The sequence below is a fragment of the Salmo salar genome, chromosome ssa13 (genome assembly GCF_905237065.1).
Source record: "Salmo salar chromosome ssa13, Ssal_v3.1, whole genome shotgun sequence".
In the NCBI taxonomy this organism is placed as follows: Eukaryota; Metazoa; Chordata; class Actinopteri; order Salmoniformes; family Salmonidae; genus Salmo; species Salmo salar.
The window spans coordinates 56,936,038-56,953,074 of NC_059454.1; the positions used below are offsets into that span (position 1 = coordinate 56,936,038).

Here is a 17,037-nt window from a genome sequence, read left to right on the forward strand (position 1 = left end):
TTATGGATATAGTCAGTATGCCAAAAGTCCCCGGATGTCGTACTACATTCGCCAAAGTATACAAGCAGTGGACACTATTTCCATGCTTTTAGGGCCCATAATGCAATTCTAAAGAAAATGGGCTTGGCTTCACATCGTTTTCAGATTTGAAGAAAATGTCGGAAAATACGCAGCCGAAATTTAACGAGAGCGGATACAAATTAATTTTGTGTGAAACCCCACCAGCAAGACTCGTTGCTCATTATGCAGTATGGTGGTCATGGATGAACATGAACAAAGGGTCCAATCGCTCATATCCTTTTAGAAATGGCAAAGCTTTCGATATACTGATGCAGATCTTTAGATGTTGTACATATTAAATTGTGTAATTCCAAACTTTGTCCGCAATGTTATATTCCGTTTTGTGGGACTTAAGTGATATTTTTCCGTGCGCGAGCATGCGCGTGCTTTCTTTTTCCCCATTGTGGTGATACGAGAAACAAAAAAGCATGCTCATGCTTGCATACGTAAAAATATCGCTTGAGTCTATCAAAATGGACATAAATTATTTAAGGTTATGTAAATGTAAACACTGTCAAGTTTCTATTATAGGCTACACCTCTGATTTCTGGATTGAAGGTATTTTTTTCTAGTTTATTGGTGGTCATGACATATAGCTACAACATTGGAATATTATTTACGCTGCTGTCATATTGTCAGTCATGTAGAAGCCAGGAGAGATGTGATCATATGCTTTAAAGATCAAATATGTGTGTTGAAATGATTGCATTGTATAGAAACATTGTAAATAAGAGTACACATTTTTTAAATTCAGACAATTGTTTTTACCTATAACTCTGGTGTGCATTTTAATTATCAGTCTCTGTTGCTTTATTGAATTACAAGCACTTTCTAAATCATTGCTTTAATCCCTGTGTGTCAAGCAGGATCAAGAAATGGATAACCAGGACAAGAGCTTAGAGAGAGGTGAAGAGGGAAGCTTCTCGGTTAACGCAGGCAGTTCCAAGTCCACCACATTAACTTCCGTGATGCATTTGCCTGGCTCCACACCCCAGCCTCCAGCCAGCGACTCCTCTAACGGACTGAATGTCACTAAGATTCAGGGTGAGCTCTCCACAGCAGGGACAGCCTCCATTGGACTCCCTATAGAGGAGGCTGAAGTAAAGTTAATGGACAAGGCCCTGAGAATGCAGAACGCACAGAAACAGCAGCAGAATCATCAGCAGCTGTTTGAGAACTTTGCTCTGTTGGAGGAGAGCATTTCAGATTTGAATCGATCCAACACCCCAGGGAGCTCCGTACTTGCATGTTCTAATTACCTTTTCCCTCTGAAAACGGAAGACTTTTCACCAATGGATAAGGACAGGCTTGACATGGGGACAGTCAGCTTTGGACAGTCACTGAAGGACTTGGATGTCAACGAGAGGCTCCTTGGTGACAATACACTGGACATTCTGCGGGATTTGGACTTGCCTGGCTCTCTGTCTGACCTGAATGAGTTTTACCTGGCTGACGAGGCCGCTTTCCTTTCCTCCCTGTCAGTGGATGATGCCCTGCTCGGTGACGGCAACATGGAAACCAAGCCCATAGTCAGTAGCAGTGGGGGAAACTGTAAAAATGTGAATGGCGCAGATCAGCAGCAACTGGGCCCAGGGATCTCCATGCCTGTCATCAAGACAGAGAAGGATGCTGACACCTCCTTCATCCAGCTTTACACCCCAGGGGTAATCAAGCAGGAGAACGAGCGCCAGAGCTACTGTCAGATATCCAGCCTGGACATACCTGGTACCCACAGCTCGGTGGGCTCCATGAGTGGGCCGAGTTACCACTACGGCGCAAACACATCGACGGCAGTCAGCGTACAACAGGATCAGAAGCCTGTCTTTGGCCTGTATCCGCCGCTGCCCTCAGTCAGTGACAGCTGGAACAGAGGCCAGGAATTTGGGGATGGATCAGGGATGTCAACTCCATCCAGCTCATCTTTTCCTGTCAGCTTCAGCAGGTAAGTCACTTATTACACGTGGTTTAATGTACTGTGTGCACTTTTGAATGATTTAACATTGAATGATTTTAGGAATATAGTTTAGGAATATAGTTAGGTTTTTATTTGAACATTCCTGAATCTGAAACATCCTTGCTTTGTTGTTGCTTTGTGTATTTTAAAATGGAAGCACTGTGAATGTGTATGGGTGAACATGTTACATAAAAAAATTATCTGAATTGATCTGGTTCACGTCAACCTCTCAATTTGTTGCAGTTGCCCAAATGCACTCATTTGTCAATATGAGTCAGAGTAGACGGGGCGCGTTGTCAGCTGGGGGAGGCCATGTTTCCAGATCTGCTTCGGTGTGCTGCCTTGACTCATCAAACCTCCTTCATTTCAAACACATGGTCCCCTCTGAGTTCTCCTTGCTCCCAAAAGACGCATACAAATTCCTCAGGAGTTTGACGCTTTCTTCCTTCGCTATCCTTACTGTGGATCAGGAGCAATAATACTAGGGAGAGGAAGGATGTGACAGTACATCACTGCAAATTTGTGGGTTGATTGACTGTATGTGTAGGCTTACAGCAGCAGATGCTAGAATTAACGGAGTAATCTGTCATTAAGCCCTTGAGCAAACAAGTTTCTGTGTTTGCTCCAGCAGCTGCTCATTCAGAGATTAAAATGGACACACTACCATAGTTTTGATGTTTATCCCCATACATCTCTCTCTCTCATCCAAGGTCACATTGAGGGCTCATTGTACTTTCTCAGCAAAGTTCTTTGGCATCCACCACATCTGAGTGACATGCAGTTGAAGTTGGAAGTTTATGTACACTTTAGCCAAATACATTCAAACTCAGTTTTTCACAATTCCTGACATTTTAATCCTAGTAAAGATTCCCTGTGTTAGTTCAGTTAGGATCACCACTTTTTATTTAAAAATGTGAAATGTCAGGATAATAGTAGAGGATGATTTTTCCCCCCAGCTTTTATTTCTTTCATCACATTCCCAGTGGGTCAGAAGTTTACATACACTCAATTAGTATTTGGTAGCATTGCTTTTATATTGTTTACTTGGGTCAAATGTTTTGGGTAGTCTTCCACAAGCTTCCCACAATAAGCTGGGTGAATTCTGGCCCATTCCTCCTGACAGAGCTGGTGTAACCGAGTCAGGTTGGTAGGCCTCCTTGCTCACACATGCTTTTTCAGCCATCATGCAAAGGCCTACTGTTAATTTAAGATTGCATTTCAGCCTATAGTCAGTAAATCCATGTACAACTCAAAAGGCTCTATTGTTTGCAAAATGTAGTTGAAATACTGCATTGTTCGCCTGATCCCCACTTAAAATACAAAAGGCTTGAATAATGAAAGTCATGCCTGGATTCAAAAAATTTCCACTCAGATCACTGCAAAGTTGTAGTCCACCACCATAGTTTTGGAGTTGTCTCCTCTCAGTGCAGCATTTCAGATATTCTACACAGTACATTAAAAACTTACAGTTGAAGTCGGAAGTTTACATACACTTAGGTTGGAGTCATTAAAACTTGATTTTAACCACTCCACAGATTTCTTGTTAACAAACTATAGTTTTGGCAAGTCGGTTAGGGTTATTGTTCATTTGGAAGACCCATTTGTGACCAAGCTTTAACTTCCTGTCTGATGTCTTGATGTTGCTTCAATATATCCACATCGTTCTCCTTCCTTATGGTGACATCTATTTTGTGGGAAGCTTGTGGAAGGCTACCCAAAACTTTGACCCAATTTAAAGGCAATGCTACCAAATACTAATTGAGTGTATGTATACTTCTGACCCACTGGGAATGTGATGAAAGAATATATATATATAGTAGTTGGTGAAATTGTTAGGAATTGTTCGAGTACTTGTTAGATTTTACTGCACGGTTGGAACTAGAAGCACAAGCATTTCGCTACACTCGCATTAACATCTGCTAACTATGTGTTTGTGACCAATAAAATGTGATTTTGATTTGGCTAAGGTGTATGTACATTTCTGACTTCAACAAATATATATATATATTTTTCCTTCTTTCAACTATCTATGCGCTCTCCTTCTCTCACTTTTTTCCTTCTCTTGTGGACTTCAGTGCACAACACATCAGATGTCTGTGACCAGGCGAAAAACATTTCCAAGCCAAACCTTCATATCATGACCCTACATCATTGTCACGTCATAGTTCTCATAGCTCTTGCTGGACTAACGTGTTAGTAGACCCGCTACAATAATGCATTAGTCAGAAAGCAGTTTAGCAGTTACACCGGCGGTCCTGGTGGTAATAAATTAATAAAACTCTCTTGGAAGAGTTTCAGTGTTAGCTAGTCAAAGCCAGCTAGTTAACATAGCCTCCCACTCTGTTTGAGTAGGTTAGGCTAGCAAGCTGCATTTGCTAGCTGCATTTGCTAGCTAAGTTAAAAATAATTCAACCAAATATATCAACCTCTCTCTTGCTTCCCCTTAATTTTGGAAGAAATTAATTTGTTAAACTGTTCAACTATTCTCTTTCTCTCGGAGTCAACTACTTAAGGGGCAGCAAGTAGCCTAGTGGTTAGAGCGTTGGACCAGTAACCAGAAGGTTGCTGGTTCGAATCCTCGAGCTGACAAGGTCAAAATCTGTCGTTCTGCCCCTGAACAAGGCAGTTAACCCCTGTTCCTAGGCCGTCATTGTAAGTAAGAATTTGTTCTTAACTGACTTGCCTAGTTAAATCAAGTTTTTTATATATATATATATATATACCTGCTCAAAAAAAATAAAGGGAACACTTAAACAACACAATGTAACTCCAAGTCAATCACACTTCTGTGAAATCAAACTGTCCATTTAGGAAGCAACACTGATTGACAATAAATGTCACATGCTGTTGTGCTAATGTAATAGACAGCAGGTGGAAATTATAGGCAATTAGCAAGACACCCCCAATAAAGGAGTGGTTCTGCAGGTGGGGACCACAGACCACTTCTCAGTTCCTATGCTTCCTGGCTGATGTTTTGGTCACTTTTGAATGCTGGCGGTGCTTTTACTCTAGTGGTAGCATGAGACGGAGTCTACAACCCACACAAGTGGCTCAGGTAGTGCAGCTCATCCAGGATGGCACATCAATGCGAGCTGTGGCAAGAAGGTTTGCTGTGTCTGTCAGCGTAGTGTCCAGAGCATGGAGGCGCTACCAGGAGACAGGCCAGTACATCAGGAGATGTGGAGGAGGCCGTAGGAGGGCAACAACCCAGCAGCAGGACAGCTACCTCCGCCTTTGTGCAAGGAGGAGCAGGAGAAGCACTGCCAGAGCCCTGCAACATGACCTCCAGCAGGCCACAAATGTGCATGTGTCTGCTCAAACGGTCAGAAAAAGACTCCATGAGGGTGGTATGAGGGCCCGACGTCCACAGGTGGGGGTTGTGCTTACAGCCCAACACCGTGCAGGACGTTTTGCATTTGCCAGAGAACACCAAGATTGGCAAATTCACCACTGGCGCCCTGTGCTCTTCACAGATGAAAGCAGGTTCACAGTGAGCACGTGACAGACATGACAGAGTCTGGAGACGCCGTGGAGAATGTTCTGCTGCCTGCAACATCCTCCAGCATGACCGGTTTGGCGACGGGTCAGTCATGGTGTGGGGTGGCATTTCTTTGGGGGGCCGCACAGCCCTCCATGTGCTAGCCAGAGGTAGCATGACTGCCATTAGGTACCGAGATGAGATCTTCAGACCCCTTGTGAGACCATATGCTGGTGCGGTTGGCCCTGGGTTCCTCCTAATGCAAGACAATGCTAGACCACATGTGGCTGGAGTGTGTCAGCAGTTCCTGCAAGAGGAAGGCATTGATGCTATGGAGTGGGCCGCCCGTTCCCCAGACCTGAATCCAATTGAGCACATCTGGGACATCATGTCTCGCTCCATCCACCAACGCCATGTTGCACCACAGAATGTCCAGGAGTTGGCGGATGCTTTAGTCCAGGTCTGGGAGGAGATCCCTCAGGAGACCATCCGCCACCTCATCAGGAGCATGCCCAGGCGTTGTAGGGAGGTCATACAGTCACGTGGAGGCCACACACACTACTGAGCCTCATTTTGACTTGTTTTAAGGACATTACATCAAAGTTGGATCAGCCTGTAGTGTGGTTTTCCACTTTAATTTTGAGTGTGACTCCAAACCCAGACTTCCATGGGTTGATAAATTGGATTTCCATTGATTATTTTTGTGTGATTTTGTTGTCAGCACATTCAACTATGTAAAGAAAAATGTATTTAATAAGATTATTTCTTTCATTCAGATCTAGGATGTGTTGTTTAAGTGTTCCCTTTATTTTTTTGAGCAGTCTATATATATATATATATATATAAAACCACATTTTATGCAGTGCTAGCTAGCTGTAGCTTATGCTTTCAGTTCTAGATTCATTCTCTGATCCTTTGATTGGGTGGACATGCGGCAAGAGATTGGTTGTAGGATGTTCTTCGCAAGTTGTCATAATTACTGTGTAAGTGTATGGAAGGGGGTGAGAACCATGAGCGTCCTAGGTTTTGTATTGAAGTCAGTATACCAAGAGGAGGACCGACGCTAGCTGTTCTCCAGCTACACCATGGCGCTACCCTACAGAGTGCTGCTGAGGCTATTGTAGGCCATTGCAAAACAGTGTGTTTTACTCAATTATTTGGTGACTTTAGTGTGGTTTTATCAACAAAAAAAATGCACTTTTGATTTTTATGAAATTCACTGAGAATGAATTTTGACAGTAATACACTGCTGAATAGAGTACAAGGAATAACTTAACTATGCCATACTTTTTCTCAAGCATTGTGCGTTTGTATTTATATCGAGTCACTTATTTTGTCAGACTGCCTCTTTTGCTCTTGGTCTAGGGGTTAGAACAGCGGAGGGTAAGATCGTAGGCTACTTACCGACCATGCTGTTTCTTTTTTAGCCTGTGTCACAGGGATGGCTTGTTTACTGTAGTGTCTGCTGTCGGTTAACATATGTAATGGAACCACACGATTAGCCCACACTGAACATTGCTTTTGTATGTTTTGGAAAACGATGAATAAAAAAATATTGTTTTAAGTCAAAAGATGAAGTGTCAGTCAGGACTACACAAAAGCCATATGTTCCCTATGTTGTTCCAGACGTGGGAAAGTATGACACACCTGATCTGAATATAGGATTAGGTTGATTTGTTGGTTGAGCCCTTTTATAAGCGTTTCTTATCAGATGTGTTTTTGGAATACAAATCGACTGCTTTGTTTGGCCTGAACAAACATTTCTAACTGCTTTAACTAGTTCATTAAGTGTACATTTTGATGTAAGGTTATCTTGAAAGCGATAGAATAGGCTTAGTAAATGACAGAATTGCACGTGGAATAATGTAAAAATGCTATAGATCAGGGGTCTTCAACCTTTTCTTGCCCAGGGACCCCCTCCCAGGCAAACCGGAGACCTAGGGACCCCCATCATACATTAGGAAAAACAAATGTATCACGTCTTGGCATCAGGTGAATGATAATGGCAAGGAGACGTAATCTTTTTTTGTTGTTGAAATAAATAGATTTGTAAGTTTTTATATTGACCTCCCCAAATTATATTTGGAATAGGAAGTGTAAACTCTCAACAGTCTATTAGCTAGAAGGGTAACTCCAAACACATTTTTGCTAAGAGCAGCTGTTTAGCTTGTTAACCTCTTACATCTAGATGTTCCGCTAGCCGAACACCGCTCCAATATCCAATGATAGGGCGTGGCGCAAATTAAAAAGTCCTCAAAAATCCCAAAACTTCAATTTTTCAAACATATAACTATTTTACACCATTTTAAAGACAAGACTCTCCTTTATCTAACCACATTGTCCGATTTTCAAAAAGGCTTTACAACGAAAGCAAAACACTAGATTATGTCAGGAGAGTACCCAGCCAGAAATAATCACACACCCATTTTTCAAGCTAGCATATATGTCACAAAAAACAAAACCACAGCTAAATGCAGCACTAACCTTTGATCTTCATCAGATGACACTCCTAGGACATTATGTTATACAATACATGCATGTTTTGTTCAATCAAGTTCATATTTATATCAAAAAACTGCTTTTTACATTAGCATGTGATGTTCAGAACTAGCATACCCACCGAAAACTTCCGGTGAATTTACTAAATTACTCACGATAAACGTTCACAAAAAACATAATTATTTTAAGAATTATAGATACAGAACTCATTTATGCAATCGCTATATCCGATTTTAAAATAGCTTTTCGGTGAAAGCACATTTTGCAATATTCTGAATAGATAGCCCGGCCATCCTGGCTAGCTAATTTGACACCCACCAAGTTTGGTACTCACCAAACTCAGATTTACTATAACAAAAATTGGATTACCTTTGCTGTTCTTCGTCAGAATGCACTCCCAGGACTTCTAGTTTACACCCAATGTTGTTTTGGTTCCAAATAATCCATAGTTATATCCAAATAGCGGCGTTTTGTTCTTGTGTTCAAGACACTATCCGAAGGGTGACGCGCCGGCGCGTATCGTGACAAAAAATGTCAAAATATTCCATTACCGTACTTCGAAGCATGTCAAACGCTGTTTAAAATCAATTTTTATGCGTTTTTTTTCTCATAAAATAGCGATAATATTCCGACCGGGAGACGTCGTTTTCGTTCAAAGACTGAAAATGTAAAATGGACTCTTCACGTGCAGGTGCGCACCCGTTTCATTGTTCTCAGATCGACCACTATCCAAAGGCGCTACTGTTTTTCAGCCCGGGACTGCAGAGTCATCATTCCTCGTTCTGGCGCCTTCTGAGAGCCTATGGGAGTCTTAGAAAATGTCACATTACAGCAGAGATCCTCTGTATTCGATAAAGATGCTACAGAAGGCCAAGAAATGGTCAGAGAGGGCACTTCTTGTTTAGAATCTTCTCAGGTTTTGGCCTGCCATATGAGTTCTGTTATACTCACAGACACCATTCAAACAGTTTTAGAAACTTTAAGGTGTTTTCTATCCAAATCAAACTATTATATGCATATTCTAGTTTCTGGGCAGGAGTAGTAACCAGATTAAATCGGGTACGTTTTTTTATCCGTCCGTGAAAATACTGCCCCCCTATCCTAAACAGGTTAAACAAATTTTAGCCATGTGTTGGCAAAGATGTATGTCCATGTCAAGAAACATTGCCGCTGGCAAGCTATCAACAGAAAAATCGACACAGCCGTTCTTCAAAATTCTGTGCAAATTCTGCCGCTTATTTACTGTGAACACTGAGGCTGTACCCGCTTTAAGTTAGTTTTAACAATGGTCAAGTAGGCTGCTGTGGATAGTTGATCATAATGTGAGCCTACTAGAGTGTCCGACCCATCAAAACAATGGAGAAAATTACATGTTTTTTTACCCCTTTTTCGCCCCAATTTCGTGGTATCCAATTGTCCCATCGCTGCGACTCCCGTACGGACTCGGGAGAGGCGACGGTCGAGAGCCGTGCGTCCTCCGAAACACAACACAGCCAAGCCGCACTGCTTCTTGACACAATGCCCTGCTTAAGCCAACCGCACCAATGTGTCGGAGGAAACACCATACACCTGGCGACCGTGCCTTAGACCACTGCGCCATACGGGAGGACCATCCCGTAACATTTATGCTGTTCTATCGTTCAGCCTACAGTAGCAGACAATGTGTGGCGTTCAATGTAGGACTACATTCCATGAGACTTTAAAAAAAACAAAACATGCAAGGCTTGACATTAACCTGTTTATCCACTTGTCTGAAAAAGGTGACTGAAAATGTTTGATGCAGGAAACCACTTTACAAAATAAAATGCATCATTATTCCCATACCATTATCAGGCAAATGATGCTACCCTTTGCCCATTGGCGCCTTAGCTTATTCAAGCCTGTCTCAAAATACAACACTACCCATTTTAAGACAAAAAAAGCTCTTTACCTGACTCTTCAAATATGTCTAGAAATGCACACATTTTGTGCTCTTGTTGGAAGCAATCACTCCCCCATTGTTGACTACAAATGATCTACAACTGGGCTAATAATTCACTAGCGAGCAAAGGACATGAACAATTTTACACTAAACAAAAATATAAACACAACATGTAAAGTGTTGGTCCCATGTTTCATGAGCTGAAATAAAAGATCCCAGAAATGTTCCATATGCACAAAAAGTTTATTTCTCTCAAATATAGTGTACAAATTTGTTTACATCCCTGTTAGTGAGCATTTCTCCTTTGCCAAAATAAACTATCCACCTGACAGGTGTGGCATATCAATAAACGTATTAAACAGCACGATCATTGCACAGGTGCACCTTGTGCTGGGGACAAAAGGCCACTCTACAATGCCACAGATGTCTCAAGTTGAGGGAGTGTGCAATTGGTATGCTGACTGCAGGAATGTCCACCAGAGCTGTTACCTGAGAGTTGAATGTTCATTTATCTACCATAAGCCGCCTCCAACGTTGTTTTTGAGAATTTGGCAGCACGTCCAACCGGCCTCACAACTGCAGACCACATGTATGGCGTCGTGTGGGTAAGTGGTTTGCTGATTTCAACATTGTGAACAGAGTGGGCAGGCATAAGCTACGGACAACGAACACAATATGCATTTTGTCGATGGCAATTTGAATGCACAGAAATAATATGACAAGATCCTAAGGCCCATTGTGAGGCCTGTTTTTTTAAAATTTTTTTAAGGTATCTGACTAACAGATGCATATCTGTAATCCCAGTCATGTGAATTCATTTATTTCAATTGACTGATTTCCTCATATGAACTATAAGTCAGTAAAATCTTTGAAATTGTTGCCTTTTTATTTTTTTGTTCAGTATAGAAATGTGCACACGTCGTTACAAGTAGCTCTCTTTTTTGATCTTAAAACGAGCGCATCTACTCACCACCGCTCATGCTGTAAAAACAGACCAGTTCAAAGTGACGGGCACAGATCCATATATGGCAATTGTCTATTTGCATGTAGGCCTACTGCAGCTCTGATTGGTCATGGTGCTCCGGTCTGTGTAGATTACGGGCCTGAGTTGTGCCTGTCAGGGAAATAAAATACTACTTTGTGTTCTGCCTACAACAAAATCGTCACTTTCTGCACTGGTAGCCTATTTGTGGGCTTTTTAAAGGCTTTGTCAGATATTCCAGTGAGTGAAATTGGCTCCAATGAGTAATTTGCTCAATATCAGGAGTTGAGAAATTGTATTCTCTTTTTTACTGTAGGTATGTAATTCAAAATTGGTTTATTCTGTTGCTAACGATATTCATAAAAATATTGAAATACAGTACCTTAGGGTCTGCAGATCCCCGATTGAATACCCCTGTTGTAGATGGTTGTGGAAAGGCACAAAATTAAGATAAAGGGAAATGTAATGTCATCTTTTTAAAATGGCATCAGACAAATTTAGACACAATCTTAGTGTCTCTACTAGCTGAAAAGTATTGTGCAGCCATCAACATACTTATGTGGTAAAGAGTTTTTAATTTAACTATCTGCATATAAATTAGGCTACGTTGTCCTCGTTCTCTGCTAATTTTGGATGGCATCAAGCTCTGGCTTTGCCAGCTGGGCGTAGTTTGTGCCTTTTTGAAACCAGTATGCATTTTAATGTCATCATTAGACCGTAACATGCTGGGAAAAATAATTAACTTTGTGAACAGCCCGTTTTATCAGTACCAGGGCATAAAATACAGCTTTTGGTCCACCAGCCACTGTAGCAGTAGATCATTATTTATTATTTTATCTACCAGCCACAGATTTTTTTTTTACCAGCCAAAATATTTTGGGGCTGCTAAAATTACACCAACAAAAATAAACAGATGTGCATGCTTTGTAATGTTTCTAAAACAAGAAATGTATTACTAGTAAGAAGTAATGTGGTATATTGTTTATTTTAACCAAAATGTCACCTGTCCCCTTTTCTGCTGTTTACCTCTGTGCCACTTTACAGTCCCTGCATGGTTATATCAAACAAATTTTCTCTTATGGATCTTCAGCGGTCAGGTCAGTAGCATGTGAATGTAGTTGTCTTTTGGCCGATTCCATGAGCATCTGATCCAGTAATGTTCCAATATAAATAAGGGCTTCTTTACGTTGCACTACATTGATAACACAAACTAGGTCCAGGAGAAATACTTGTGTAGTTTAAAGAGACAGATCTAGATTCAAATCTCTCTTTATGCGATGTCTACACCCCACCTTAGTGGTACAATGTAAAGACAACAGCTGTCCCACACAACCTTAATACCAGTAGACAGCATTTTTTCACATAGTGTAATCAATGTGTAGTAACTATCACTCGTATTTCATACGTCACAATGATTCATCGATACGTATGCTATGATGCTGGTAAAGTTGTCTCGCGTACCTACAGTGCTGTTCATAAAATAAAAAAAACTAGCTAGCTAGCTCATGGATGCAAACAATGTTCTTCTCCAAAAACATAGCAAAACATCTTTCAGTAGCTATCGATAGCTAGGTGTAATCTAAAATAACCCTAATTTATAAGACAGTAGTTATTTAATTAATGGTGGTCGGACCCATCTATGTGAAGCTAGCCACAATAAGGATTAGCCACAATAGTGGACTTTGCGGTTAGCCTTCAAAATAAAAGTATGTCATTGACAATGATGCAAATGAATACAAATAGTATAATTATGCCATAATTGAATAGATCATGCTAAACGAGGTTGGAATGTTATATAAAATCAACAAAATACAATCATTTGTTAATTTGACAATCTGTAGAAGTCACACTAGATGTATTATACTTTAGAATTGCATTGTGGGCATACTTATTTCACTGTATAGCCTTTACCCCATTTCATTGATCCACAATCCATAGGTATCAGTCTACTCAGTGACACCCAGAGAACATTAGTGTCGTAGCTCTTATTGCGTGACTCTGAAACAACTGAATTGAACCACATTTATTGTCAACCTATGTGTATTGAACACTATTCCAGAGCGAAAAACAATACTATGTGGATGTTTTGGAGTCTGATAACTCTGAGGAGTACGTTTGGCAAAAATATCTTGGGTATTGAGTAGACTGATACCCCATTTCATTGATCCCCAATCCTTAAGTAAAGCTGTACAGTGCAATATGAATGTCAATACACACAATAGGCTGTGATTTCACAGTCACAGTCCCCGATTTTAATATTTGCATAAACTCTTCACAGTTGTGTTCTGTGGGTGTCACCGATTTAGACTGATACCTCATTTCATTGCTTCACATTCCAACCTTGTTAAACATTATCTAGTCTAAATATGGCATGACTCCACCAATTTGTAACCTTCTGCATCACTTTCAAAGAGGCACTTTTATTTGGAAGGCAAACTACAAATTTTACTATTGTGCCTAATCTTTATTGTGGCTAGCTTCACAACATATAACCCGGTCCGGTCGAGCGTCACTAGCCAGATGAAGCTAGCTGGCTTCTTATCACATTAGCTTTGGGCAACAGGGTTAAGTAGCTGGCTAGCTATTTATTTTCATGACCTGAGGTTCAATTTCAATAGGTGAACGAGTGGCTATCTAGCTAATACTTACTGACAAGGATTCCTAAATCATTGCTAAGAATAATGAAAATGACTGCAGTTTCAACTGGTCATTGTTTTCAGGCTGGTTGTATTTGTGCTAGCTAGGTACCAAGCTAAAGCTAGCTACCCCAGAAGTTTTGGTCTAACAAATGCCTTATTAACAGCGCGGTAGTGTAAACACACAGTTCGTGGCCGGTGTTTGCTTGTTTGTAGACTTTTTTTTGTACAGCTTTGAGAGTTCAACTGATAGTTGTGGTGGCGCTTGGCTTGCACGTGCAAATTCAGAATAAACAAGATTATATAATAGAACTGTTATTTGACGTGTCAAATTAAAAGCTTATTTAACGCATCAAATAGTGTTATTTGACCTATCTTTTTTGACATGCAATGACCCAAACGGCGTTCCATATTGAGACGCCTGCTCAACGTAACTGCCGACACAGGCTGTGAACAAGCGATTCGGTGGCATTCTCTTATGTCATCACCATGCATGATGCTATGTACCATGACTGCTACCTCGATGCAGACAAACAGGGTTTGCGTGAAATGTTACACACACAGCTGGACAAGATGGACACAGTGACGATGCGCACCAAGGAAGAGAGGCCACAGACAGACAGAGCTGAAACTTCACTTCTTGACATGTATGATGAAATCCTGGTTGAAATGAAATGACTGAACAAATGAACGACGAAACAGCACAGTAAGTAAGTGAAAGAAATACATTTCGATTTTTTTTACTGGTAATGGGTACATACGTAAATGCCAACAATAACTTTCTGGTGTGTGTGTAACCTTTATTTTATTGGGCATGTCAGTTAAGAACAAATTCTTATTTACACTCACGGCCAAATCCGGATGACGCTGGGCCAATTGTGCACCGCCCTATGGGACTCCGAATTACGTCCGGATGTGATACAGCCTGGATTCGAAAAGGGACTGTAGTGACGCCTTTTGCACTGAGATGCAGTGCCTTAGATCGCTGTGTGTGTGAACTATTTAACTGTACTAGAATGCTTAAAAGGCCACTAAAATTGTAAATATCGGTAACTTTTTTAAATGAATTGTTTTGGCAAGGAGCATATCGGATATCGGTATCGGCCAAAAATGTCACATTGGTGCATCAATAGTATTTACGGTATGCTAATAGCTGCGCTCACACATTAAGCAGAAATGTGGCTTTGGTCACACCACATTCAAGGCTAGTGTAAACAGAAAAGTTGAGGGCTCTCACTAAACATATTTTGCTAATATAAATCCACCCTAACACACTCTCTGCATGTCATTCTTTTACTTTCCCTCCTGTGAATTCTGAGTTTTGTTGAACCTTGATTCAGACTGGAAAGCAAGTTAGTGGAATTTCCTTCCAGTAGCACTCTATTATTGCGCTCAGAACAGAAGAGGGCAAAGTTGAAGGACTAGTGCAGGGGATGGCACATGTAAAAAAAGATGGTAAATCACCAAGAATTCAGTCAAATTATTATAATTCTGGAAATCTGTTTTTAGAGTATTCCTACAAATAGACGTTATTGTGTGTCAATGTAATCAGTGTATGAAATTACTTTTTGTGTCAATTTGCTGGGTACACGTTATTATAATTATGCTCCGGCCCCCCAACCATCCCCTCGGATGAAAATCGGCCCATGGCTGACTAGTGCATGTCTGTGTGACTGCCTGGCTGTCCTCCCCTTGACCCAGATTCCACCATCTGCAGTTTGTCTCACTGTGAATATTTGGTTGATCTAGAAGGAATGCTCTGCTCAACTCCTTGGCCCCATTTGATTGCATAGTGTGTTACTCCCGGGTGAAGAAGGGTCAAACTGCCAGGGTCGGGGATAGTTTTCCTTTATGGTTCTTGCAGAAATTGTAACAGAATTAGCATCTGCTGTATTTTTCTCACCCATTTACACACACTACCTCATAATGACAGTGAAAACATGTTTTTAGACATTTTTGCTACTTTATTGGAAATTAAAGATATTTAAGTTAAATAAGTATTCACACCCCTGAGTCAATACATGTTAGCATCACCTTTGGCAGTCTTTCTGGTAAGTCTTAAGAGCTTTCCACACCTGGATTGTGCATCATTTGCACATTATTCTTAAATGATTTAAGCTCTGTCAAGTTGGTTGTTGATAAAGTCAAACTGTAGCTAGTTCACTCAGGATTTTTTTTTCTTGGTAAGCAACTCGTGTATATTTGGCCTTGTTTTAGGTTATTGTCCAGCTGAAAGGTGAATTTGTCTCCCAGTGTCTGTTGGAAAGCAGACTGAACCAGGTTTTTCTCTAGCATTTTGCCTGTGCTTAACTCTATTCTGTTTATTTTTATCTTAAAAAAAACTCCATATTCCTTGCCGATAACTAACAGACCCATAACATGATGCAGCCACCATGCTTGAAAATATGAAGTGGTACTCCGTGACATGTTGTTGGATTTGCCCCAAAGATAACACTTTGTATTCAGGATATGAAGTTAACTTCTTTCCCAATTTTTTTTGCAGTTTTACTTTAGTGCCTTACAGGATACATGTTTGAAAAGAATCCTGTACAGAATATTTTAATTCTGTCATTTAGGTTAGTATTGTGGATTAACTGCGGTGTTGTTGCTCCATTCTCAGTTTTCTCCTATAACAGCTAGGGATGCACGATATATTGGTGAACATATGGGAATCGGACGATATTAGCTAAAAATGCCAACATCAGTATAGGCCCGACGTCTGTCTAGTTTAACGCCGATGTGCAAAACCGATGTCAAAGCTACTGTGCGTACCTATATAACATAGGTACATGACGCAATGTACAATTTTGCCCTACACGTGCAACACAGCATTCCTAACCTATCCCACAATGTCTGCTGTGTGAATCGAGCAGTCAACAAGTTGAGCAGTTATTTGAAAGAGTAAGAAAATTTCAGCTAGACAACTCAAAAGCGAAATCCATTAACCTCTTACATCTAGACGTTCCGCTAGCGGAACACCTGCTCCAATATCCAATGATAGGCGTGGCGCGAATTACAAATTCCTCAAAAAAACGAAAACTTCAATTTTTCAAACATATGACTATTTCACAGCATTTTAAAGACAAGACTCTCCTTTATCTAACCACACTGTCCGATTTCAAAAAGGCTTTACAGCGAAAGCAAAACATTAGATTATGTCAGCAGAGTACCAAGCCAGAAATAATCAGACACCCATTTTTCAAGCTAGCATATAATGTCACAAAAACCCAGAAGACAGCTAAATGCAGCACTAACCTTTTGATGATCTTCATCAGATGACACACCTAGGACATTATGTTATACAATACATGCATGTTTTGTTCAATCAAGTTCATATTTATATCAAAAAACAGCTTTTTACATTAGCATGTGACGTTCAGAACTAGCATACCCCCCGCAAACTTCCGGGGAATTTACTAACAATTTACTAAATTACTCACGATAAACGTTCACAAAAAGCATAACAATTATTTTAAGAATTATAGATACAGAACTCCTCTATGCACT

The 17,037-nt window shown here is 40.6% G+C and overlaps 1 protein-coding gene across 5 annotated transcripts in view; it reads left to right on the plus strand.

Annotated features, from left to right (window-relative positions):
* The window catches only part of LOC106567492 (glucocorticoid receptor), a 98,614-nt gene that overhangs the window by 11,635 nt on the left and 69,942 nt on the right, over positions 1-17,037 (plus strand). For all 5 annotated transcript variants that reach the window (XR_001320085.2, XM_014136782.2, XM_014136783.2 and 2 more), the window contains exon 2: positions 927-2,002. Coding sequence is in view for 4 of the 5 variants with exons in the window: in XM_014136782.2 (XP_013992257.1) it covers positions 936-2,002 (1,067 nt within the window). In the remaining variant the exon portion in view is untranslated. The remainder of the gene's footprint in view (positions 1-926; positions 2,003-17,037) is intronic.